The 26054-nt window shown below is 46.3% G+C and overlaps 2 protein-coding genes across 3 annotated transcripts; both read left to right on the forward strand.

Moving 5' to 3' along the window:
* The first annotated feature begins 963 nt into the window (after positions 1 to 963).
* setd1a (SET domain containing 1A, histone lysine methyltransferase) lies at positions 964 to 14926 on the forward strand. 2 transcript variants are annotated; one of them, XR_014554420.1, is made up of 22 exons: positions 964 to 980; positions 2162 to 2306; positions 2404 to 2502; positions 2659 to 2929; positions 3171 to 3295; positions 3397 to 3650; positions 3799 to 5545; positions 5769 to 6746; positions 6904 to 7080; positions 7303 to 7390; positions 7536 to 7696; positions 7960 to 7990; positions 8110 to 8311; positions 8502 to 8545; positions 8659 to 9983; positions 10333 to 10693; positions 10963 to 11144; positions 11411 to 11521; positions 11769 to 11888; positions 12174 to 12311; positions 12431 to 13581; positions 13618 to 14926. XR_014554420.1 is itself a non-coding variant. In XM_083677666.1 (21 exons), the coding sequence occupies exons 2-21, from the start codon at positions 2169 to 2171 to the stop codon at positions 12602 to 12604; spliced, it is 6726 nt and encodes a 2241-aa protein (XP_083533792.1). In that variant the 5' UTR covers positions 964 to 980; positions 2162 to 2168; the 3' UTR covers positions 12605 to 14926. The 2 variants fall into 2 exon arrangements, 1 of the variants encoding a protein (XP_083533792.1); XM_083677666.1 differs by having other exon boundaries at positions 12431 to 14926.
* A 2216-nt stretch (positions 14927 to 17142) lies between these two features.
* On the forward strand, positions 17143 to 25729 carry hsd3b7 (hydroxy-delta-5-steroid dehydrogenase, 3 beta- and steroid delta-isomerase). Its single transcript, XM_083677711.1, has 6 exons — positions 17143 to 17573; positions 20353 to 20508; positions 21827 to 21935; positions 23369 to 23468; positions 23978 to 24140; positions 24350 to 25729. The coding sequence occupies exons 1-6, from the start codon at positions 17414 to 17416 to the stop codon at positions 24760 to 24762; spliced, it is 1101 nt and encodes a 366-aa protein (XP_083533837.1). The 5' UTR covers positions 17143 to 17413; the 3' UTR covers positions 24763 to 25729.
* Positions 25730 to 26054: the final 325 nt, after the last annotated feature.

Below are 26054 nucleotides of genomic sequence, written 5' to 3' on the forward strand. Positions count from 1 at the left end.
GCTAAATTTGACTCAAAGACTGTCAGCACAGCAGTCTCTATGGGAGCTGTTTGAGGATATTGAGTTACAGCAGAGGGAGTTTCTCTAGCGTTATGGATTGAGTCTCCTGTTTTGTCTGTGTGTCTGCCCAGTGCTTGATGATGGACAGCTGGCTCACCTGTGCTAAAATGATGCAAGTACATAAACAGACTGGAAGAGCTGGCTGATTCCAAGCCACATAAAAGGCTTGAAAGGTTAAATAACAGTGTTTTTATTTTAAAAAATTAAAGGGGGGCCAAAATATTTAATATGACATATCTAGTCATTTTATCAGTCACAAAATGATAACAATGACTTTTCTAATCAACTCAGTGAAACCAAGGATTTGAGTAAACGTATTGCTCCTCTTTTATTTGTGATATGCTGCTCTCTAGTGGTCATTATAGGCATGAGCAACAGCTGATCGATGCGTTTAACACCGTTTGACCACAGGATGGCAATGTTGTAATTTGAGAGTTTTCTACATAGTCGTATGATGGCTACTCTCTGGTTCTGTACTGTAAATATAGCCACGTAAAATCATTAGACTGGTACACGAAATCAAGGAATTGATATCGAGTGTCATTGTGAGCGTTTTGCCACAACTTATTTTATCGGGGTCTGTGAAACAAATAAATAACTCATTGTTCAATAGCCACCTATCTGAGTTAATGGTGTCAGCAGATTCGTGGAAAATATGGTAGCGAAGTGCAGGTACACCACACACTCACACACAATTACTAGGCTACATTTCACAAACATCTAGCAAGCTAACCAGCGATAACCACTCAAGAAAAAAATTGTCATACCTTGTGATAAACATAAAAAAAGATGTTGACCATTTATTATGTTCTATGTTTTACTGTATGCATCCATGGAGGTGGATGGATTGTGAAGAAAGTGCTGCTTCGAATGACAAACTGTATTCGCAAAGACTGATGGAGAACAGGCGAGGCTTTCAGGTTGGTTACGCGATGGCCGCTCGTTTTACATTATTTTGATTTCAGACGTAAACAACAGTTTCATGAAATGTTATGCCCTATGTGGCAACTAAATAGCAACGGAATGGTAGCGACGCCGTTATAGTTGAGCTATTGCCTCCATGGGTGGAAACAGGGATACATTTTTAGATTGGGACTGTGTGTTTTTCCCGTCCGTCCCTAGGCCTAGTTACACTTGAGCGGCGGGTTGGTAGTTTCGGATGAAGCGGGCAATCGGTTTGAAAGAGGCGGGTTCGGTTAGGCGAACTTGAAGCGCAGGGAATGTTAACTATTTAAGCGTCGATGTTAGGACAGCACTGCATAATTAATGTTTTGATCTAACTGCGTCCATATTCGTAAAACTAGGCTGCCGGCTAGTTGAGGTTTGAATAGAATGTTTGCTAACTTGCTAAATTGAACTGAGCATGCTAGCTAGTAATAGCTAGCAAACGTAGTCACCGTGAACTAGCTATCTTGGCTCTTCTGAGTCGAAGTACAATGTTGACTAATATGTCCCAATCGATGTGTTTACCACAGTCTTGTGTCTTAGTGAAATGAAGATAGTTACTAAGTTAGCTATGCTACATGTAGGTACATGTTAGCTGGGTAGCTAGCCTGCTAGTGACGTTGCCATTGTTTTGACAATGACAGCACCGTCCTGGCTGGCCGAGTTTACAGATTTCAAAGATCGGTATGGTGTATATGATTGAAAATCCAGATATAAGTCGGACATCTACATTATTTAGGTAGTTATGACCTTGTCATAACGAACTTTCAAAAGCTTGAATAGATTTTCAAAACAAGTAAACGTGCGATGATTGTTTCCAACCATAGAACCGCAAGTTACCGTATGATTTATAGAACATTATGGCCTGAGCTGATAATCAGTCTATATGTATGCCGTATGTACTTATGATGATACTGTCATATGCTAATTGCCATGTCATTTTATTAATATATTTCTGAGGGGAGCATATCACACCCTCATTTTTTTTTGCTGATGTTAATAAGGATTTTGATGTTGGTGGTGGTGTAATTTTCGTGCTGATATAGCAATGGTGGAATTATGTCTCACCTTTGTTCATGTGTGTGGCTATTGCTGTAACTGTAAGTGATAGATGCTATGGTGTTATTCACTCCATGTCTCCTCCCCCCTCCCTCAGTCATAGCATGGATCCAGACAGTGGGGCGGACACACAACGAGCTCTCAGTTTGCAATGGAAGAGCTATAAGCTCGTCCAAGACCCAGCCATCCGGAGGGTTGCCCAAAAAATATACAGATATGATGGAGTTCATTTCAGTGTGCCGGTCAGTAATTCTTTCTATTTGAGCCAATGAGCATGTGTGGTTGTTGTTTACACCTAGTATAACATTAGTCTGTTACTCCTCTGTGTCGTCATTCCAGGATTCGGGCTTCCCTCCAGTGGGAGATTTGCGTGACCCCCGACCTCGTAGGATCTGGTCCAGGCACACAGAGCTATCCCTGCCAGTACCCAAGTTTAAGGTAAGAACTACAACTCACTGAATGACCCTCAGCCTACTACATTCTCAACAGCATCACTTGTATTAATGAGTTCTAGAACCTCTCTTAAGCCTGTGCTGAAAGAGTTCTAAAAGCCTGTAGTATCTCGCCTCATTCCTGCCTCTCTTTCCCCTGAAGCTGGATGAGTACTACGTGGGTCCCATCCCCCTCAAGGAGGTGACCTTTGCACGCCTCAATGACAATATCAAGGAGCCCTTCCTGGCGGAGATGTGCGCCAAGTTTGGAGAGGTGGAGGAGATGGAGATACTGTTTCACCCCAAGACCAGGAAACACCTGGGCCTGGCCCGAGTGCTCTTCACCAGCACCAGAGGGGCCAAAGACACAGTGAAGCACCTGCACAACACCTCCGTCATGGGCAACATTGTTCACGCTCAGCTAGATATCCAAGGTCAGAAATGTGTTTTGTTCTCTGGCTTCATTGATTTGCTGTAAAATATTTTTTTGTGCATAAATTCTTATTGTGGTTACTTTGAAAGTAGGAGCGGTGTATGTGGACAGTTTTTTGTTCTCATTTGTTGTTGCTTTTCACCAACATGGTATCGTTTAGTGCTTTCTTGAGTCTGTTAATGTGTTTTGCAATCTGTATTTTTGAAAATGATCACACCAATTATTTGTGTGTGTGTCTGCAGGCCAGCAGAGGACGAAATATTACGACCTGATAGTGAGTGGCTCCTACACTCCTCAGACTGTACCTACTGGAGGCAAAGCTCTGACCGAGCGCTTCCAGCCGCAGGCTCCCACTCAACCTGACACGGTACACATTTTTTTTGGAGAGGATTTAAGTTGTCAATATCTAATTTTGTCCACCTTCTTTAACGTCCTCCTCATGACATCTGCTTGTGGTCCTCTCTGTAGTCCTCAGATATCAGGCGGAGGCTCTCCACAGAGATTGCAGCCATAGCTGCAGGGGCACCGGCTCTCACCACCGATAGCACCACCCCCTGCTCTGTTGAGACGGGCTTCAGTGAGCAGCGTCTGGACACACCCCCATCGTCATTGGGGGGGCCCTACACCCCAGGTTCCTCTACGTCCTCCCAGGGAGGGGGAACACCCTATACCCCTCGCTCCGGGACACCTTTCTCACAAGACTCGGGCTACGCTGTCGCAAGGTCAGTTGTAGGGTTGGTTCAGACACCCTGCACTTTGCTCAGGGCAACATTTCTGTAAAGCATAATAACTTATCTGGATCGGTTGTTGTTGAATCGGTTGTAACTATTTCGTAATCTGTGTTACTAATTAAACTTCTCTCTTTCTCAGACACGTTGGTTACAGTGCTGGGGCTTTGAGCAGTGGTTTCCCTCAACAGGACATGCTACCCTCATCCTCCTGCTCCTCCTCTGCTGTCTCCTCCTCAGTCGGGGCATACAAAGCCTCTCGCTACCCTGACGATCCCCTCGCTCCTCAAGAGCCTTCAGGATACCACAGAGGCCGCCCCACGTACCCCCCGTCTGGCCCCTTCCGTCCCAACGAGCCCCCAGGTTACCCCCCCACATACCCTAACGCTGGAGGAAGTGGACAGCACATGGCACACCACCCTGCGATGCCACCCCCACCCCCTGGCCCGCAGTACGAGCAGCCCCCCCTGTCAGACAGGGACAGAGACAGGGAAAGGGGGGAGAGGGACAGAGAGCGTGACAGAGACTCAGGGGGGAGGTACGGGGCCGCCGGAATAAGCTCTAGGAGGTCGTCATACCACCAGGAAACAAACTCTTCCTCCAAATCGTCGTACCATTCCCACCACCACTCTGAGCGCAGGGAGGAGAGGGGCTACAGGCGGGACAGCGTGGGGTCCCGCTCGGGCTCCGGGGGTTCTGGGGACCACGGCCACCAGAGACACCGCAACCACCACCACTCACACAACCACCACAGTGGCAGCAGCAGCCGGAGGAGGAGCAGTCACGACAGGGACAGGGAGCGGGACAGCGGCGACTACTCCAACAGCGCAGACCCCAGATTCAACTCCAACTCCCACCGCTCCTCCTCCAACAGCATGTCCCCGCCTCCGTCCTACCCTCCTTACGCCTCCTCCAAAGACCCAGCCCCACCCCCTTCTAATGACTCCCCTGCCTCCTCACGCCTAGGGGGGGTGGGCTCTGGTGAGAGGGCGACAGGGTTGGTGGTGGCTGCTGCTGACAAGGACTACCATGCACCACACCACACCCCTCTGGCCCCCCCTCCTGCTCCGCCCCCTCTTCCCCCTGCCTCTGTCATAGCAGCAGCTGTAGCCGAGACGCTGGGCGCCCTGGACTTTGGCCAGGAGAGCCCTGTCAGAGAGGAGCAGTGGACCAAGCCCAAACGCCACCCTACCACCCCACCTCCTCCCCCTCAGACTCCCCCTCCCTCCTCTCCACCCCACTCCTCTATAGCCTCCTCCTCTACTTCTCCCTCCTCCACCTCCCTCCCTCACCATCTTCCCTCGTCTTCCGTCTCCCTCTCCCCGCCTCCCCCCCAGCGTGACTCCTCCTCCCCGGAACCTGATTCCACCAATGAGAGCCTGCCATTCGTCTACCACAGCAGCAGTCTCGACTCACGTATTGAGATGCTTTTGAAGGAGCAGAAAGCTAAATTCTCCTTTCTGCCCTCTGATGAGGAAGAGGAGGAGGAGGAGAGGAAGGAGGAGAGGCAGAGGGAAAAGGCAGGGGTGGGAGGAGTAGCAGGGGAGGGCAGGAGCAGTAAGCAGAGGGAGGATGATGGGGATAAGGACAGACGTAGGAGACAAGTAGAGACAGAGGGAGGCCAGCAGAGGAGGAGAGGAGAGAGGGATAGAGACAACCGCAGAGGGAGAAAGCAGGGAGCAGGGGGAGAGGGGAGGAAGAGTCCCACTGTAGTGGCACCAGCCGCACCGTCCTCTTCCACCTACTCTCCTCATGTCCCCACTCCGGATGAGCCCCAGGCTCAGACAAGCCTCTCCGGGACTCTGCAGGAGGAGTCTCTACAATCTGGTCCCACTGACCCACGGATGAGACAGGGAGCACACACACCCCCGTACAACGGGCAGAGTCAAGTAAGAACGTCAGCACTTCTCCTGATTTACTACTCTGGCCCCTAGCCGTCTCCTACTCTGGTTGATGGTTATCATTCCGAAACCATTGTTCAACTGCAGTCCCGTTTATAACGTCTAATGCCGTTTATGAAACTCGTGTTTGTCAGCCAGGGTTGTGAAATGGTTTTAAGATGGTCAAGTCATTCACTCTCTCTCTCTCTCTCTGTTCTCTCTCTTCCTGCAGTCATCTCCTCATTCTTCAGGAGAGGACATGGAGATCTCTGATGAAGAGGATGAGAACACCATCACGGCCGTGACCACCCACCACCCCACTCCAACCTCGGCCTCCTCCCCGTCTTCATCCCAGGCTGCCCTGCCCTCCCACGCGACAGACCCCTCGTCTTCACCCCCGCCCATCTCCGACTCCACACAGCACTTTGGCTCCTCCATGCCTCCTCCTCCCCCCATCCCATCCTACCCCCCTCACCTCCCTCCTCCAGGCTTCTCCCTCCAGCCCCCAGGCATCCCCCCGTCTCTGGCCCATATGGAGCTGCACCCCGAGTACCCTCCTCCCATGCCCCCACACATGTACGACTACACCAGTTCCATGGAGCTGATGAGCCAGTACAGCGGCGGAGCTCCCATGTCCTTCCAGATGCAGACACAGATGCTCAGCCGCCTGCACCAGCTCCGCATGTCCTCTGCCAACGGCGCCGCTGCCCCCGGCGACGCTCCCCCTACAGACTACCCCTCCTCCTATCACCTCCACTCCATGCCTCCTCCCCCGCACCCGCACCATCCTTACATGGACCAAGAGGGGACCTACGACCAGGACCACCGCTACATGCCCCCCCACATGCCGTACGCCTACCCGGACCCCCACGCCTCTCAGATCCCGCCCCCTCCCCACCACGCTATCCCACCTCCCCACACCGCATGGCCCCTGCATGTCGTACCCCAACACTACCCCTCCTACCTCCCCCCACCCGCCTATGGGACTATGCCGCCCGGGGAGGGAGAAGCCCAGTATGGGGCACCAGGCGACCCGGAGATGCCTCTGTTAGCAGAGAGCCCCCACGAGGCCACTGTGCAGTTGGTGTTAGCCACGCTCATCCAGGAGATGAAGAACATCATGCAGAGGGACCTGAACCGCAAGATGGTGGAGAACATCGCCTTTGGCACGTTCGACGAGTGGTGGGAACGCAAAGAGACGAAAGCCAAGGTAAGGGAGGGGTGCACTGTTCAACCAATCACACTTTTGTTTTGTCACACATGGTTGTGTGAATGTAAATGTATTTTTTTCTTCCAAAACATTGATTGTGATGGAGTAGTCCATTGAGTCTTATAAACCTCATCTCTTCCTTCCCCTCCCTCCCCAGCCTTTCCAGACCATGGTCAGGAGTGTGTCTGCTCTGCGGGATGAGGAGAAGAAGGAGGAGAAGGACAAGGCGAGCAGCCGTCCCCGAGAACCCCTCCTCTCGCTGGTGGACTGGGCCAAGAGTGGAGGCATGGAGGGCTTCTCACTACGCGGGGCGCTACGCCTGCCCTCCTTCAAGGTAAAGGCCCTTACACAGAAGCAGCAGTGGATAGTTGGGTAGTGTCTCAGACTGTAGTTAATTATAACTCAAAACATGTACATTCCTATTTCTACTTACTTAAGGGAGTGTCTGTATATAAAAACATTGACATTTGATGTAATTTGATATTGATACGAGCAATTACAAAAGCATTTACCAAAGTTGAAGCTGAAGTTTTAAGTGTGTGTGTATATTCTGCAGGTGAAGAGGAAAGAGCCTCAGGAGCTTGGAGAGGGAGGTGAGATGAAGATGAAGAGACCCTCCACCCCACCAGACGAGGATGATGAAGGTGAGCTTTTTATCCCTCTTTTCCTGAAAATGGTGAACTCAGAACCCCAAGCTGATGACATTTTGTAGGGGGAGTGGGATGGAGAATAACTCCATATTTATGTGTTTGCTATTGTTTACCATCTCTCCTCTCTTCCTCCCCCCAGACTCGTGTCATGAGAAGGGTACAGATGGAAGACGGCCAGACGGAGAGGGGCGCAGGGCCGAGAGGGATGGCAGGAGGAGGAAAAAGAGGCCAAGAAGCCGTAAACCTTGGGACTTGGACAGCGAAGGAGAGGAGACATCTGACGGCTCCTCCTCTGATAAGGTGTGTGCACGCACATGCTATGAAACTGTTTTCTCACCTCGTCTTCAAATTTGTACCTCTAATCTATTAAAAACCATTTGATATTGCCACAGAATCAGTCATGCATGGCAATTCTATAATCATATTCCATACTGGTAGTGTTTGGTTGTGTTTCCCTTAGTGTTGGCTAGATGGCAGTGTTTCGCTGTGTCTCATACTCTGCTGTACTGAAGCCTCATTCGCTTGACTTGACCCAAGGAAATCTGTCCTGTTTCTCTCTTTAGGACGATGAGGAGGGAAGTGAGAAGTCTGGAGGTAACTCTTTGTATTTTATATACTTTTGTATCTATTTGAACATGTATCATGGTGCTCTCTTCTCTTCCTTCTCCATCATGCTATCATATCTCACTCCGTCATGTCTCCTGTTCTCTCAGACGAGGCATTGAGTGCAGACAGCGATGATGAGAGCCTCTCCTCGTCCTCTGAGAGTTCGTCCTCTTCGTCGTCTTCATCTTCATCTTCCTCTGATGAAGATGAGGATGAAGAGGAGAGGGCTGGGGAAAGTGAGGGGCTGGACACCATGGATGAGTCAACAATGGACAGCACAGCTTTGGACACGGAGAAAGAGGATGAGAGGTATTCTGTCCATATTTGTGTATTTACCCAATATCTTCAGTTCATATCCTCATATCTTCAATATGTATCAGCATACGCATTGTCTTTACATACATGTTACCTAAACAAGTAGCCTAATTGCCTTATTTCATTGGTGGCTCGTTGTGCTTGTCGAATCCTAATGGCTCTCCCACTTTGCTACTCTCTCCAGACGAAAAGCTGCCAAGGTTCCGCTCAGTGCCGAGGTTAAACCAGGTTAGTCACATGTCTTATTTGGATTTGTAATTACATCAATGCAAATTACATCAAAGCAAAAGTCTTATATGACCAGTAAATTTCATTTAAATGATGTGTGATTTCTTTCTCAGGGGAAACTGTGGACAACAAAACAGACACAAAAGCTCCCACATCGAACATTCGCCCTCCATCGCCCCCTTACCCACGGCCTTCCTCCCCCATTGTTCTTGTTCCCCCTCTCAAGAAACGCAGGAAGACAGTCTCATTCTCCACGGAGGAGAGCGACAACAAAATGCCCCTGCCAACTGCCCCCCTCTCCCCACCTCCCTCTTCCGTGCCACCTCAGTCTCTCCTCATCTCCCCCATCAAATCGCAGCCCCCAGACTCCATCCTCACTTCCTCCTCACCTGGAAGCACACCTATTCCCTCAGCTCCACCCTCCAAACCCCTCCGCCTCCTTCCCTTCGCCTCCAAACCAGGCGAAGGCAACGCTCTGTCCCCTGTTGTCACTGTGCCCCCGCCTGTACGCCCCAATGAGTCCAAACACAGCCCTCTGGTGTCCCACCAAACCACCCTCACCAAATCCCCCACAAAGCGGGGTGCAGGCAAGGAATCCCCCAAGGCCCTCGCCCCTCCTCCTTTGGTATGTCGCACTGTGCAGAACCTCCCCCTGGACCACGCCTCCATGGTCAAGATGGCCTTCGAGCCCGCTCCTCCACCTCCCGCTCAGAAGGGTCGGGGCAGGGGACGCCCTCGGACCGTCAGCCTGTCAGCCACCACCCCTCCTCCCTCCTACCCCAGCATCTTCAGAGAGGAGGAGGAGGAGGAGGAGGAGGAAGAGGATGAGAGGCAGCAGAGGCAGCAGAGGCTGAGACTCACGGCAGACCTGTCTGTGCTGGCCGACGTGGCTCTGAAGCTGGACCCTGACGCCGGGGACTCGGAGGAGACGGAGACGTCGGACGAGGCCGAGGAGCACAAGATGGAGGAGGACATGCTCTTGTCCCCGGAGCCGCTGGCCTTGATCATGAACCCAGAGGGCCTGACTGTCCTACAGGAGCACAACTACTCCAGACCGCCAGCCCAACTCACCCCTGTCCCAAAGAGGACCTCCTCCAAGCAAGACTCCTCTGTCCTGCTACCCACAGACCTCAACCACCACGCCATCTCTGGGGTGCTGGAGGCCCCTGAGGAGGTAATTGGGGAGCCCCTTTCGTCCAGGGGAGACACCGCTGAGTTCCTGTCTGGGATGGGCCTGCTGTGTGAGGCTAAGCCCTCGGTACTGGCACCCCTGGCTCCATCCTCCAAGAGGAAGGGTATGGCTGCCAGGGATCTGGAGGAAATGGGAAAAGGGAAGAACAAAAAGAGAAGAAGAAAAGACAAGGAAAATCTGGAGTTGCAGCAAACAAAAAAGCAGAAGGAACGTCAGAGCAAGAAACAGAGGAAGAGGAAACTAGAGGTTTGTAGGATGTTGTGCTGTGTCTGTGCGTGTGTGCATGTCTTAACATGCGTACCAAGTGTCACAATAAATTGGTTTTGTGTATCCTCTGTCAGCCTGAGAGGATGTATGTCTAGGATAATTTCTCATGCACAGGAAAACAAGTTTTTCACAAGCCTGTCAAGATCTTGTGTAAGCAACTCTGTTCCATTTTTCTCCACAATGTTACTCTGTACATCATGTAAATTTGTTTCTGCTATGATCAAAATGTAAATGACATGTACTATTCATGATGTGATATCCAACATGTGTTTATAGTCATTGTGTTTATAGTCTGTGGCATTTATATCTCTCCCCCAATAATATGTAGGAGTTGGATCCAGAGGAGGATGTGGACGTGGAAGAGCTGGAGCCGGGTGAGCTGTCCGACTCCGAAGACACGCCGGAGGACGAGGACTATGACGATGTGAGGAAGAGCGAGCGCCTCTTCCTCCAAGAGGCAGGGGTTACGTCATCCGAGAGATGGCCCAAGCCCATCCCTGCCCCTGAACCTACTTCTGTAGCCTTTGACACGCGAAGCGAGTTTGAACAAATGACCATCCTCTACGACATCTGGAACTCTGGGCTGGACACGGAAGACATGATGCTGCTGAAGACCACCTATGAGAAGCTGCTCCAGGACGACCACAGCACTGACTGGCTCAACGACACCCACTGGGTCAACCACACTGATATCCTTGATTCCCATTGGGGAGGAGGGGGAGGGTGATGGGGAGGGAGGGGCTATTAACTTCAGTCTTTAAGGGGAACCCATGTCTGAGGCACCTTATTGATTACTTATTGATGGGTACAGAGTCCCAACACCTTTCCCATACATTTAGGAGTCTTATGAACAGTTGAGCTGTTTTCGTGTGTGTGTGTGTATATGTATATATATATGTATATTTGGATAGACCTTATGTGTGTTCAGCAGTTGTTTGCCTTAACCTTTGACCTGCACTTACCAACCTCCCGAACCCTCGGCGAAAGAAGAAGAACCCAGACGGGCAGCTGCGTGAGCATGTGACAGGCTGTGCCAGGAGTGAGGGCTACTACGCCATCAGCCGCAAGGAGAAGGACGTCTACCTGGATCTGGACGGGCCTGATCAGGCCCTGCTGGACACCGCTGACTACGACAACACGGTACAGAGACCAGACAATCTAAATTTAGTGCAGTTCTCACAATTTCTAAATTTAGTGTAGTTTTCTGAATTCAAAGGGGAAGTGTTCCTACATTCACGAGTTTTGTGATCCAGTTTTGCTGCGTCTGCTATAGTCAAGGTCAATGTGACGTTGTGCATGTAGGTCAAGTGCCGTTGCCTCAGTCATGCCTTGGTTATCTCAAGGCCATGTGATAGTGTGTGCCATTAACCCCCTCTGCCTCCTCCCTCCTCCCTCCTCCCCCTCAGGGCACAAACCGCATTCTGTCAGAGAGACGCTCGGAGCAGCGCCGCCTCCTCAGTGCCATCGGCACCACGGCAGTGATGGACTCTGACCTGCTTAAACTCAACCAGCTCAAGGTACGTTCCCACAGCAGGGTGGTACTGGACCGTGTGACGCAACTTTTATCTCTGGTCTGCAACTGCCCGAGGTTTCTCTATGGGAATCTGTCTCCCCAGAATATTTTATGAAGACATTGATGCCGTGCAAGAGGAAGTGGCTTGGCTTTATAGTGACCACCCAGTATTCATTTGAAGTGAAATACTGTACATCTGTCCAGTGTGGGCTTTGATGACCCCCATATTGACACTCTTTTGTCCTCTTCAGTTCCGTAAGAAGAAGCTCAGCTTCAGGCGCAGTAGGATCCACGAGTGGGGCCTGTTCGCCCTGGAGCCCATCGCCGCTGATGAGATGGTCATCGAGTATGTGGGCCAAAACATCAGACAGGTACTTTCTTTGTAATGTTTTGGACAGCAGTGTTGACTTGCTTGGCAATGTATTCCTACCAGAATATGAGGTCTCAACTGGGCAATTCTCACTGGAGTCCAGGGCCATATTGTACAGTATGTTCTGTAGATAGCTTGTGCACTGCATTCATCTGAGTATACAAAGTGTGGTGTCGTAGCACAACAACTCAACTCAAACCTTTGTATACTGATTCATGTGTTATGTTTCCTTGGTGTGGCGACATTGTTTGAGTAGTGTTTGTGTGTGTACCCCTGTCTTTGCCAGATGGTGGCTGACAACAGAGAGAAGCGGTATGCTCAGCAGGGCATCGGGAGCAGCTACTTGTTCCGGGTGGACCATGACACCATCATTGATGCCACCAAATGTGGCAATCTGGCTCGTTTCATCAACCACTGCTGCACTGTAAGTCAACCATAAACCACACAAGCTGATACTGTTAACACAGCATTTCATATTCTCATTTCTCATATTTGCTGACTTTTCCGTAACTCTTCTCCTCCTCCTCCCTCTTCCTTACCCAGCCTAACTGTTACGCGAAGGTGATCACCATAGAATCCCAGAAGAAGATTGTGATCTACTCTAAGCAGGCCATTAGCGTGAATGAAGAGATTACATATGACTACAAATTCCCCATCGAGGAGAACAAGATCCCCTGCCTGTGTGGAACAGAGAACTGCCGCGGGACACTCAACTAGAGACCACAGCATAGATCACTCTCATTCTCCCACGAGGGGTGGCAGCACTCCCAACCTGCCCCTCCCACCACAAACTATGCCCAAACACAAAGCCATGGTCCCAACAGCCATCACCAACACCCCCCCACTCCCACCCCTCTTTCTGCCCCCAATCCCAATCTGCTCTTTCAGACCGCCCCATAGCTGTCCTCATTGTGTCCAGGAAACGAAGACACAGACACATTTGCACTGCTCACACACTCTAATTTTCCTGGGAACTTTATGGGTCATTATTTGAGGGGTTGTTTGGCCCTATGCGGTCTGGAGCAGGAGGAGTATTAGGGCAACTCGGCATTAGCTCCACTGTTGCAGTGTTGGGTGGCTCATGTCCGAGCAGTCATGCTCAAAATAACCCCAACCCTTGGCCAACACCCTTTCCTGGTAAGAGAATGCCACCGTTGAACGCCGATAAAGTATGTCTGCCTCCGAACACAAAGCATGTGGTCTTGAACCTCCTGCCAGTGTCAACCCTTTGCCCACTCAGATCCGCACACAGACGCACAGAAACAACACACAAATTCAGGGTTTTTAAAGCGCTTGTTCAGGTTGCAGTTTTTAGAGTAAGTAACACACTCTGATCCATTTTGACTTCATTTCCCCCCCAAAAAATGAAGATTGTTTGAGCTTTTTCATTTTATAGTATTATATATTATACTATTATTCTAACTATTATTATTGTTACTATGATTTAGTTGCGTGAGCTGTAAGTGTCTTACAGTGAAGTGTGCCCACCGTCCTCACTGGCTTGTGATTCACCAGCCCTTAAGTCTGTAGTACATCCTCCTCTGAACGTGACTCACCCCTCTCACCAGCTTGTGTTTGGATGAGAGACCAAAGACCTTTGAACATTTTTTTTTGACCATGCTACATTAGGACAAAGAGGAAAGTGTGTGTGTGTGTGTGTGTGTGTGTGTGTGTGTGTGTGTGTGTGTGTGTGTGTGTGTGTGTGTGTGTGTGTGTGTGTGTGGCGTCAGTTGATCTTTAATCCCTAATATGGCTACTGAGGTTTAGTCTGAAGGTTAAGCACAATTAGGAAGGCTTTGTTTGTTCATTTACGTTACCCTTCTTTGTTGTGTAATTAGCCTCGTTTCAACTGGTGGGTCTGTGAGGACAAAGCCCAGTGGCTGTTTTTGTAGGACCAAGGAAGCTAAGACACAACAGCCCTTCTCCTCACATAGGAAGCAGAGAAAGAACCTGGATAATTGTGTGCGTGCACGTTTTAAAGTGTGAATGTGCTCTCTCTGTCAATTCGTCTTGTGCATTCGGAAAACCTGCAATTATCAGATTCTGTGTGTGCTTTTTGTGTAACACGGTCAAGACTGACAGGAAAACATTTTTCCTTAAATATAGTTAATTCGGCCTCTCTGAAAAACATTTTTTATGAAATATCCTTAATTTGGCAAAACATAAGAAACAAATCTTTGCAACCATTTCCTGCTCTGTTGCTGTTGATCCCAATACAAATGCAAGGTCTATTACGCCTGTCTGGAGTTTGTCATTGAGTGTGTGTTCTGAATGTTTTAGGTCAACTTACAGTATCTCTGTAGATCAGGTCTGGTAAGTCTAGTTTCTGGTTCTAGTCTGTCTTTAGTCTAGACGTGACCTTTGAACCTTTCCCCAACATTTTGGGAATTTCTTAGATGCATTGGCCCATGTCTCCATTTTAAACAAGTTACCAAGTTGAGATCTAGGAGTGTTGAGTCGCTCCTGTATAATCAAATACATTGTTGACAGCCTCCCTGGAGTATTGGTGTGTGCACATCTGTCTGTGTAGATTTTACTGGATTGATTTGCGTGAGTGTTTTGTGGCCATTATTCCTCTATCTGCGTCTGTTATTCATGGTCTCTCTCAGCTCAAACATAAAGCCGTCCCAAGTTTTTAATCTTTGATTTTGAAATTTTAATTGTCATAAGGCCCTTTCAGCGTTCTGTTCGCTCCCCAACAGGAAACTATGTAAGATATTTCTTGTTGCAACGGACGCCTTTCAGTGCAACCCTCTAACTTTAAAATGAAAAGATGGGAAAAAAAAGTTCAAAGAAATAAATGTACATATTGTAGAGGTGTTTGTTTCTCGTAGAAACACACTGGTTCCAATCTGTAAATACGTTGTTCCTTTCCTACTCCCCATGAGGAGGAAAACTGTACATACCTTCCATTCAGTTATTTTTTATTGTTTTACCTTTTAATTTGATTTATTATTTTAATATTATTTGCAATATTTCTCTTGTATTAATGCGTTGGACCCTTTATTAATGGTGCATTAAAATATTTTTTAAATAATGGCAAGCTTTCTTTTGTTTTTATTGAATCATGTCTGCTCAGTTAACTGTTGGGTGGCAGTACTTTCCCAAGCTCCTACGTTGTGTCAGAAATGATAAATATTTTGTTTGGGAGATTCAGGTTTAGGCAATTTCAGGGTGCATTACCAAACTATCATTACCTCAACATTGGGTGTTCTCTTTCAGGGATTCTGAGGGTGTGCCTGTGTTTGTCTCCGACAAAGGGTTTCTGTGGTCTCAAGTGTGGGATGGAGTATGGTCAGCATCAGTGGTGTGTGTGTGTGGCGGTGCACAGGAACTTGCATGTTGGGAGGAACTTGAATGAAACTGCAGTGCCCTAGTTGCAAAGAGGATACTGTTTATAGCGCAATATAGATATCACCCAACATTCAGCTGCAACCTCAATACTGTATGTTTCCTGTGCAAGAGTGTGTCTCTGTGTGCAAGTGAGAGAGAAAGAAAAGATGGTGAACTCTTAACGTAGGCAACTGAATTAAAGATCATCTGTAGTAAAGGGGGGGAGGAAAGCTAGGAAGGAAGATGCGTGGTAGAGTATGAGGAACTAATAGTGGTGTTAGTTTTTAGGTTTGTTGGTCAGAGTGAGAATATGCATATGTAAGATGAGAGGGTAAACTCCTCAAGTTCAAATTCCCCCATCCGCGTAGCTGGTTTACTTCAATTGTGGGGCTACTGTTTGCAACAACTTGACGTCTGCTTCACATACTGTTCATACAGACATGCTGACGAGCATTTATTTGTGTTAAGTTAAATGTCAAATAATTTTAAAAATGACTAAAACCAAAATGGTAAAAATCTTAATTGATAAAATGAATACTGTCATTACTCAATGTTCATAAATGATATTGTAATTTATAGACAAATGAATCTCATAGGAGCCTTTTTCCCTTCCTGCCCTATACATGGATAACCCAAACCCCTTAGTCAATTATTCACTGGAATTGGGTCAACTTGACGTTGTCTTCAAGTGTATTAGTGGCCTTCAATATTAATGTTTAATATGAGCCTCTTAGAGTTTCTTCCTAGCTAGGGGACTTTTCCTGGCTACTATCACCTTGCGTTCTGCTTTTGGGGTTAAAGGTCTGAAGCACTTTATGACAAATGTTTTTCAAGTGCTTTATCAAGTTTCATTAAATCCAGATTGCCCAATCAACCGATCTATTCAAAAATAACAGCGAGACTGTTGCGTATAGCAATGGTCTCTTGTCCCCTGAATATTATGTGACGGTAAGAGTTTTGTGGGTACTCCTGAACAAGGTTTTGAGTAGCTGTTGAGACCAGTTATTACTGAAACTTCATTTCGACTTATTTTTGTCCTGGAAACTGGCCCAGTTTGAGTGCCCCAAAACACTCTTAAGAAGGAAATGTTATGCTTTTATGCTTTTTAGTCAAAATATCTTGTCTGTGACTGAGTCATGAGACTGTCTGGAACTCTGAAAAGAAATACAAAACAAAACAGTATTGTATATATTATTCCACAACATCAACGTGTGTCCGTGTGCGTGCGTGCTTGCATGAGTGGTGTGAATTCAAAGGTCAGTTTGCATGATTAATCAATTACAGGGTCATTCAAGCTGAAGGCCAGTGCAGATAACTGCCAGAGAAGAATTGGCCCTTGTTGCAAAATGGTTTTGGATGAAGGAACAAGGAAAACAAGGGGGTGTAGGACACAGTGCTTTCAGGAAAGTATTCAGACAAGCGCAAAGCTACGCCTTTACCTGACATTCAGTCCAGTTTAGTCAGAGAGCGAAAGAGGAAGAAAGATAGAGGAAGAGATCCATTTCAGACTGTAGTCAACCATTGAGGTCTCATACTGTTTGCCTTACTGCTAGGTCTGCAATCCCACGTCATTATTCATGACATCATCCACTGTCAGGGACACAAAATAGCAAGGACTCCTACTTTGGATCAAATTATACTTTTGCCTTAATATAGAATATTTAGCCCCTACGTTTTCAAACAGGCTGTCTAGAATTAGCCCTATGATTTCAAAAAAGAAAGTCGAGTTATTTTGCAAAGTGAACTTTGATGTGTACAGGTCAGTAATAATGTATTAGCCGTCTGGTCGAGAAGGCTTGTAGAGAGCTGGTTATGTCGGGTTCTCTACGCTTCTCCCTGAACCTTCCACTCGTTCACTCCTCCTCACGGACTTAAAAGGACTGGTTTAAACAAAACAAAACAGAGAGAAACGAGTGCAACGCTTAGTGGTGCAGTGTGCTGCAATACTCGCCGTAGCTAATCATTCTTTCTCTCCCCCCTCCCCCTCTCCACCTCCTTTTTTGAGAGATCCATCACACTCTACTCTTAGAACGCTTGGGTATCGCCGAGGGGAAGGTTGTGGACGATCCACAAGAAATCATCGACTGAAGACTATCGACCCAATTTAACTTAACTTGAGTCCCTCAAGGCAATTTCTAAGTGGTTATTCACAAACTAGATCAAAAACGGAAATAATAAGAAACGAAGGAAATAATGTCCTCTACAGAATCGGGTCTGGTATATTTAGTTACCGGGGGTTGTGGATTCCTCGGTCGACACCTGTTGCAAGTCCTGCTTGAAAAGGAAAATGACATAACGGAGATCAGGCTTTTTGACAAACACATCGACGCAAGTTTACATGAACACAGCACAGGTAAATTGCATGTTTTTTCTCCCAGTAGCCTACATAGCATAGCTTCGAATGTTGTTGTTTTTTTAAACCTCTCAATGTGCAATAATGTCTGTGTGTCTGTGTCTAATCGCTATATTCGCTCCACATATACATAATTGACTGTGCAGGGAGCGGCAGAATATGTTCTGTTAAAGGTGTATCTGGGATGTTATTGGTAGTTTTACTGAGACCATGAATTATAGGCTCCTCCAGACAAGGGACGTGGGAGTGAGATACATACAGTGCATTCTGAAAGTATTCAGACCCCTTCACTTTTTCCACATTTTGTTATGTTACAGCCTTATTCTAAAATTGATTAAATTATTTTTTTCCCCACATCAATCTACACACAATACCCCATAATGACAAAGCCAAAACAGGTTTTTAGAAATGTTTGCTAATTTATATTTAAAAAATGTGTTATATATATATATATATCACATTTACATAAGTATTCAGACCCTTTACTCAGTACTTTGTTAAATCACCTTTGGCAGCATCAAGTCTTCTTGGGTCTGACGCTACAAGCGTTGTATTTGGGGAGTTTCTCACATTCTTCTCTGCAGATCCTCTCAAGCTCTGTCAGGTTGGATGGTGAGTGTCGGTGCACAGCTATTTTCAGGTCTCTCCAGAGATGTTCGATCGGGTTCAAGTCCGGGCTCTGGCTTGGCCACTCAAGGCCATTCAGAGACTTGTCCCGAAGCCACTCCTGCGTTGTCTTGGCTGTGTGCTTAGGGTCATTGTCCTGTTGGAAGGTGAACCTTCGGCCCAGTCTGAGAACCTGCTCCAGAGCGTTCAGGACTTCATCAAGGATCTCTCTGTACATTGCTTCATTCATCTTTCCCTCAATCCTGACTAGTCTCCCAGTCCCTGCCGCTGAAAAACATCCCCACAGCATGATGCTGCCACCACCATGCTTCACCATAGGGATGGTATTGGCCAGGTGATGAGCAGTGCCTGGTTTCCTCCAGACATGACGCTTGGCATTCAGGCCAAAGAGTTCAATCTTGGTTTCATTAGACCAGAGAATCTTGTTTCTCATGGTCTGAGAGTCCTTTAACTGCCTTTTGGCAAACTCCAAGTGGGCTGTCATGTACTTTTTACTGAGGAGTGGCTTCCATCTTGCCTCTCTACCGTAAAGGCCTGATTGGTGGAGTGCTGCAAAGATGGTTGTCCTTCTGGAAGGTTCTCCCATCTCCACAGAGGAACTCTGGAGCTCTGTCAGAGTGACCATTGGGTTCTTGGTCACCTCCCTGACGATGGCCCTTCTCCCCCTATTGCTCAGTTTGGCCGGGTGGCCAGCTCTAGGAAGAGTCTGGGTGGTTCCAAACTTCTTCCATTTAAGAATGATGGAGGCTACTGTGTTCTTGGGGACCTTCAATACTGCAGACATTTTTTTCACTTTGTCATTATAGGGTATTGTGTGTAGATTGATGAGGGGAAAAATGAATTGAATCCATTTTAGAATAAGACACATAACAATATGTGGAAATAGTGAAGGGGTCTGAATACTTTCCGAATGCACTGTAACAGCAATGAGAGTTAGCGGAAGTCACTGAAGGGGAAATTGTTGTGTAGGAAATGGTCCCAGTCATTTTTCCCGTATTCTGCACTCAGCCCACAGGCTCAGGCAGCCAGCTGGGACACTCATGGTATCATGGGGTCATGGACAATTTTTCCTGTCCTTGGACAAAGAGGATGTTAAGTTTATCACCACCTGTCATACCTACGGGAATCTGACACCTTAGTGGCACAATGTGGCTGCATAGATCACAGGAACTGTGATCATGTCACCGCAGAATGTGCATATCCATTTCCAAAGAACTAATGTTTCAGTGGAATAAGAATAAAGAAGGGAGTGTAGGGCTACAGGGTGTTATGCATTCACTGCAACTTAGTTTGGTATTTATTATGTATCCAAAGCACATGAACTGGTGGCTGATTGTACTGCTGGAACTCTGGGGGGGTTTGAGCCCATGGTAAACCGTATGTAACCTAAACTCATAGTCTAACTCTAGTCTCAGAGGGGTGTGTTAACTTCAAATGAAATGCTTGAACAGATAATTAAAGACTTAAGCATTGGTGTGATGACAACCATCAAAGAAGCATTTGCTACACTGAAGCCGAGAGAGAGAGAGAGAGACCTGTAGTTACCTCTGCTGTGTCCTGTAGTTACCTCTGCTGCTGCCACCCTATAAAGCCTTCAGATAAACTATTCTCAAGTCCATGGTCCAGATAAGGCAGGAAACTAGGAACAAACAAGTTGATACGGTCAACTTGTGTTATCATCCACAGTTCTGTATACACAAAGAGATTGTATGATAAGGTTAATGAGGGGCAGATGGTGTTTTGCAGCAATTATCTAATTATTTGTTCCAAAAATAGTGATTTAAGGAGAGTCCTCAGTGGAACTACTCTAGCTCTTGTTGACATTTAGGTAATCTGAGAATTGTCATGTCCCACTTGTTAGAGCCCTATTTAAAGGAAACAGAGACACTCAAACACTTCATTTGACCGTGGGAACAGTAGTATAACACCCTCAAAACGAAACCATTTTGTTCCTTTTATTGAAATATGATTGCTCTTTTCTATAATGTTGTGGCCTCGTTGTGGCCTAGTCACATTCTGGTTCTTGTGAGAACATTCCCCATCTAACTTCTAACACCTTAAATCTTTCTCTGAAACTCAGTTCAAGTGATATCCTTTCTGTCTCCTCTACTCTTTCTTTTCTCTCTCTATCCTCCTCTGTTCCCTTCCTCAGAGCGTGTGAAGGTGGTGGTGACACAGGGGGACATCACAGATTACCCCAGTGTCCTAGAGGTCTCTCGGGGGGCAGATCTGGTCATCCACACGGCCAGCCTGGTGGATGTCTGGCACAGAGTCCCAGAAACGGTCATCCATGCCGTCAACGTTCAAGGTAAGACACTAGGGAGAGAGGATATGAGAGAGGGAATGGGAAAGTTTGAGAGGAGAAGAATGGAACAGAGAAAGGCGGGGTGAAATGGTTGTCATGGAGATGAGACAGGGAGGCAGACAAGGGAGGGGTAGTTTAGTTGTCTACATGATATACAGTACCACAAGGACAACAATTAAAGAGATACTACCCTCAAATTGGATACAGTTCTGTCCCCATAACCATGAAATACCACTCCTACGGGTGCGTCCTGGCCACATAGCAGGATATTGCATATAAACTCTATAAAAAAGTTTTTCCTTCCTGTCACCTCTCCCTTTCCATGTAAACTGGGGTTTTATCAGGTACATTCTGACTACAGTGGTGCCATTTGAATTTGAGTTGAATTCCACAATGGTTTTACAATGAGGAAACGTGCCCACGGTCAAAGAATGACCTTACCTTATATGTGCTGCCGGGTGTGAGCCCATCCACAGAGACTTGCTTGTGGGTTGGAAAATACTTGGGGTGTGGAAGTTTTAGCTTAACTGCCACACCGGATGGGCAGGATTTGCAGTGTTTTTAAATACTTTTCAAACCAGTTGAGTGCTTGTGTACTGTTTCACTGTGTGATTGAGTGCCATGAGTCTTGTGCAAGCATGAATTCCCATAACAAGGTTCTATCTCCCATAAGAATGTTAATGCCAGCTAGTCAGATGCTTGTCGTGCAACTAAATTACCCAGACATTTCCCTTCCCAAATTCAATCAGCTGCTATACCGGCAATCCACTGCAGTATCTATTTTGAATAAACACGCAAAACAAAAAATGCCCTTCACATTACCAATGTCTTTTTGAACCTGTGTGTGTGTGTGTGTGTGTGTGTGTGTGTGTGTTGTTGGGGCATGCGTTGAATATGCGGATGGAACATTTGAATGGCTGCATCTGGAGAGGAGCTCACTGACGCCGATCTGGGCACTTGTCCCAAATTTCTGCTCTGCATCTGTCGGAAACTGTGGCTAACAATTTTCTAACAGCTTTATCTTATGTCTGTTTTTGTGAGTGTATCAGACACAGTGTTTCATGTCCTTTTATGTATATGGAGATTTTGAAAAACATACTTAGAGAAAACACACTTATCATACTGGGGTGATTTCCAGCACAGCCCTCTCCAGGAATTTGTTTCTTCATCCTCTGCCAAGTTGGACCAGCACAAACATCTTCTCTGCATTGCCTCTCTCTCTCTCTGCCTCCCCTTCCACCTGTCCATTGACCTCCTTGATATCTCTTTGATGAGCTCTTTTTCTTTATCCCTCAAACTGCGTCTTCCCTCTCTTTAACAGGAACAGTGAATGTGATCAAGGCCTGCGTGGAGAATGGCATCCAATATCTGGTCTACACCAGCAGCATGGAGGTGGTAGGTCCAAATGTTAACGGAGAACCCTTTATCAGGTAAAGTTGACATCTTGTCTGGACCTGTTTAATCTCAGACTGTTGCTTTATATCCTGTTCTTGTCTACCAAACAATTTGCATTCACACTTCTCTCTGTTCTTTGTTCATCCCATATGGTTGACATTTCTTTCCCCTGTGTGTCCTTAGGCCAGTGCCTTGTCTGTTCTGCATTCTCCATTAGCTCCAGCACCCTTCTGTCTCCATTAGCTCCTCCATAATGCTCCATCCAGAGACATTTAGGTCAAGTAGGAAAGACGTATGAAGGAGAAGATAGACAAGTGAGGGGAAAGACATGATATACACACACACACACACACACACACACACACACACACACACACACACGCACACATGCAGCTGTTCATTCTTAGAGCATTCCAGTCATAGCATTGAGAGGGCTTAAAGGTCTCTTAGATTCAGCAGTTGAAGCAGAGCAATATGGATAGTAACAGATCACATTTAAGCTCACATTTAGGCACATACTGTATGTCTTTAATACCTCTCTCTTTATCCTTCCTCCCTCTCTTAGACAAAAGCGCAAGTCTTTCTGCTCTGTCAGAAACATGTTATGTAACCATAACGTTCCATAATGTGCTATTACAGTACACTAGGTGTGGCATGTGTTTGGGTGAAGTATCGTATTACTCACCAATTGTCATTCATACAGTATGAGAAGAGCTATGACAATAAAAGTGATCTACTTAGATTTAAAGTAAATACTCCCACGTTTAGGGTCTGTGACCATTATTAATATATTGAAAAATATTGTGTTCAAGATATAATTATACACATCTGATACAAAAGCAACAACAAAAAGAACTAAAGCAAAAGCACAATGTCAGGCATGCTCATCCCTGTGTTAGGTAATAGCAACAGCAGGTACAGTGAAGCTCAATAGCCTTAGTCATAACTGCACTGGGAGGAAGTTGGATAAACCAGTTTGTGTTATAATACGGAGGTTCAGCCTGCCGTAGGCAGGTGCTGATAAGCTTGTTATTTGTGTAGAAGGATGAAGTGTTTATTCAAAAGTTTTTCAGAAACTGTTCTAAACATATCTGTTGTACTAAGGAATGAGTGACCAGCAAGATTGTTGACATCATTCCAAACCAGAGTCTTCCTGCCACGCGTCAGATTATCTCACATCTTTCCAGCTGCATGCACACACACACACACACACACACACACACACACTAAAGAACTCAGGCCTATAATGCCATAACTTGCTTTGCCGAAGTATTAAAGCAAACAGGATATGAGTTCTGTAGCCAGGAGACAAAACAACATGAGAACCTCCAGTGTTTCTCCTGCACTGTCTCTCTCTCTCTCTCTCTCTCTCTCTCCTTCCTTTTCATTATCATCCCACATATGAATTAAGCATGCTGTTCTAAGGGCTTAATAAACAAACCGTCTTCATCCTTCTCTCTCTCCACAGAGGTGATGAAGAGACACCCTATAATGTAAGTCATGAGATGCCCTACCCCAGAAGCAAGGCCAAAGCAGAGAAACTGGTGATTGAGGCCAACGGCAATAAGGTACTGCACAGACAGTCATTCGCACATCACAATTCACCTAAAACAACTGTAACCACACACACACTAACTGACACACTTTAGTTTGAAAATAAAAAGCAGAAGGATTCTTAACCTGACTGCTATTTCCATTCATAACGAACGTGTTACAAGACAAACCCAAACTCCCATTAAAAGCTTGAAACTATACTGTGGGCAAGAAGTGCCGTATTTGGGCTGTTTGACTCTCAAGGAAAGCAAATATTTTCTACATTTTGGCACTGTGGTAGAATTCGCAATAACTTTTTTTCACGGTCATGCCAAATAGCTGTTGGATCACTCCCTTGTGGCATACTGTGTTACTCCACCCTTTGGTTGACATTAGATTTAAAAACAAAACATATTTGGAATTCTGGAGTTTCAACACTTATGAGCAAATATTTGAATTCCAAATCCTCTCTCGTCCCTCTCCCTCTCCTCTCTCCTGTGTTTTGTCGCTCTCTCTCTCTCTCTCTCTCCCCCTCTCTGTTCAGGTGAATGGAGGGGCATGTTTGTACACATGCTCCCTACGTCCCACAGGTATCTATGGTGAGCAGCATCAGCTGATGAAGGACTTCTATCAGATGGGGGTACGAACAGGGGGCTGGATCATTCGGGGTGTCCCACAGGACACGGAACACGGGCGTGTTTATGCCGGTAAAATCTGGATGCCTTGTTCATCTACAAATCATGAGGCAACTCCTTACAGTGCTCCCTTTGTATTGAGTCAATAGTAATGTATTGTTCCAAGCTGGTAAACAGCTGCCAAGTTGACACATTTTTGTTCTTTTATCTTTTTTATTTTATTTTAGGCTAGTCACGTGTGGTTTCTCAGCATGGTATCAGTTTATCTTCCTTTGTTACAGGCAATGTGGCTTGGATGCATCTGCTGGCTGCCCGCTCCCTGAGAGAGTGCCCCCACAAGCTCGGAGGAGAGGTCTACTTCTGCTACGACGATTCACCCTACAAGAGCTATGAGGATTTCAACATGCAGTTTCTGTCTGCGTTCAACTTCCGTTCGATACGAGTGCCACTGTTTGTGCTTTGGTCTGTCGCATGCCTGAATGACTTACTTCGCTGCGTGCTGAAGCCCCTGTGCAGCTACACACCACTGCTCAACCGCTACACGCTCGCCGTAGCCAGCACCTCCTTTACTGTGGGCTCAGACAAGGCCCAGCGACACTTCCAATACCGCCCACTCTACGACTGGGACCAATGCCGTGCTCGTACACAGAGATGGGTCAACACCTTTCCTCTAGCAAGCCCAAAAGAGTCCTGAACCCCTGCATCACACATTCTCACCTGCCTGGGATACTTTCTCTAATACCTATCTTCGCCAAGTTTGCACCATCAGAAGCAGTATTATAAAATGTTTTGTGGGGGGCTTTAGGGACAGAAGTTTGAATCATCTAGACTCTGTTACCTGAGCTAGAACCTTTTGCACTTTTTCTTTGAGAATTTTGTTATTCTTGTTTTCGCTTACTACAAGGGGTTTGCCCTAAGCCCTTCAGGCCATCTAGCAAAATTATGTCATAAGGCATGCTCCAGGGGAGGCTGTTGGAGGCAGAAATCAGAGGACAGGCTCATTGTGATACATGGAATAGAATGAGGAATGGTATCAAACAGGTGTGTTTGATACCATTCCTCCATGCATCACAATGAGCCTGTCCTCCGATTTCTACCTCCACCAGCCTCCCCTGGAGCATGCTCGACAGAGGTGTACTTACCCACTATATGCTCTACAGTATATGCCGTTAATACATGGGGGAGAGATGTATTGTTAATTATATACAATATCTGTGTATTAAAGACAAAGCTTTGTGATCCAGGGAAACACTGGCTTTGTTGTGAATGTGTATAAGGACATAGGGTGGTCATTTATAAGACATCATCACATTGAATTGATCTGTTTGTGTTAAAAAAGTGGCTACAGAAAATGAGTGAGATGATGTAGTGTACAGTACTTTCGTAGTCTGTATTTACATCTTAAATATGTATTTTCCAGTCAGAGAAGGTTCTTGATATTTGATGTCTGAATAAGTTATGTTCTTATAGAGTTTAATGAATAACCCTCTATATTTGTAACTAAGACAATTGTAAAATCTACATTTTGGTAATTATAATATATAACTAATCATATTTCATTCCTATTGATTATGTATTGCTTTATTGTATCTAAATGCAAATGTATAAAGATGTATTCAGTATTTATTTGTTTAATTCAGAATAAAAATTATTGTATTCTTTTCAAAGCATTCACTTCTTCATCTAATGCTGTCAAAGACATATGCTGGTACCCTGTGTAGGTGCATTCTATTGACATACAAGTACAATAGATTCCACTCTTAGAGAGAATGTTTGTATAACCTGAGTACAGCATAGCCATATGGGGAATAGGGAGGTCTAATAGAGAGAAAAGGGAGTTCCCTTGGAAACTGTTTAAGAGGGATTCTACAATTCATTGTTATGACATGTTTGGATGTCCTCAGTATGGGTTATATTTCCACCCAACAGACTTTCACAACAGAATTAGTCATCTGGTCATTTAGGGTTGCTGTGTTGTTATACATG

Source organism: Argentina silus, assembly GCF_951799395.1.
Source record: "Argentina silus genome assembly, chromosome: 9".
NCBI lineage: Eukaryota > Metazoa > Chordata > Actinopteri > Argentiniformes > Argentinidae > Argentina > Argentina silus.

What these genes read in the sequence shown, in the direction of transcription:
- setd1a (XM_083677666.1), top strand. Translation starts at nt 2,169, where the DNA reads ATGGATCCAGACAGTGGGGCGGACACACAACGAGCTCTCAGTTTGCAA. An exon ending in CGCTCAGCTAGATATCCAAG is followed by an intron (nt 2,930 to 3,170) that starts GTCAGAAATGTG and finishes GTGTGTCTGCAG; the next exon opens with GCCAGCAGAGGACGAAATAT. An exon ending in GCAAAGAGACGAAAGCCAAG is followed by an intron (nt 6,747 to 6,903) that starts GTAAGGGAGGGG and finishes CTCCCTCCCCAG; the next exon opens with CCTTTCCAGACCATGGTCAG.
- hsd3b7 (XM_083677711.1), top strand. Translation starts at nt 17,414, where the DNA reads ATGTCCTCTACAGAATCGGGTCTGGTATATTTAGTTACCGGGGGTTGT. An exon ending in TTTACATGAACACAGCACAG is followed by an intron (nt 17,574 to 20,352) that starts GTAAATTGCATG and finishes TCCCTTCCTCAG; the next exon opens with AGCGTGTGAAGGTGGTGGTG. An exon ending in TTGAGGCCAACGGCAATAAG is followed by an intron (nt 23,469 to 23,977) that starts GTACTGCACAGA and finishes CTCTCTGTTCAG; the next exon opens with GTGAATGGAGGGGCATGTTT.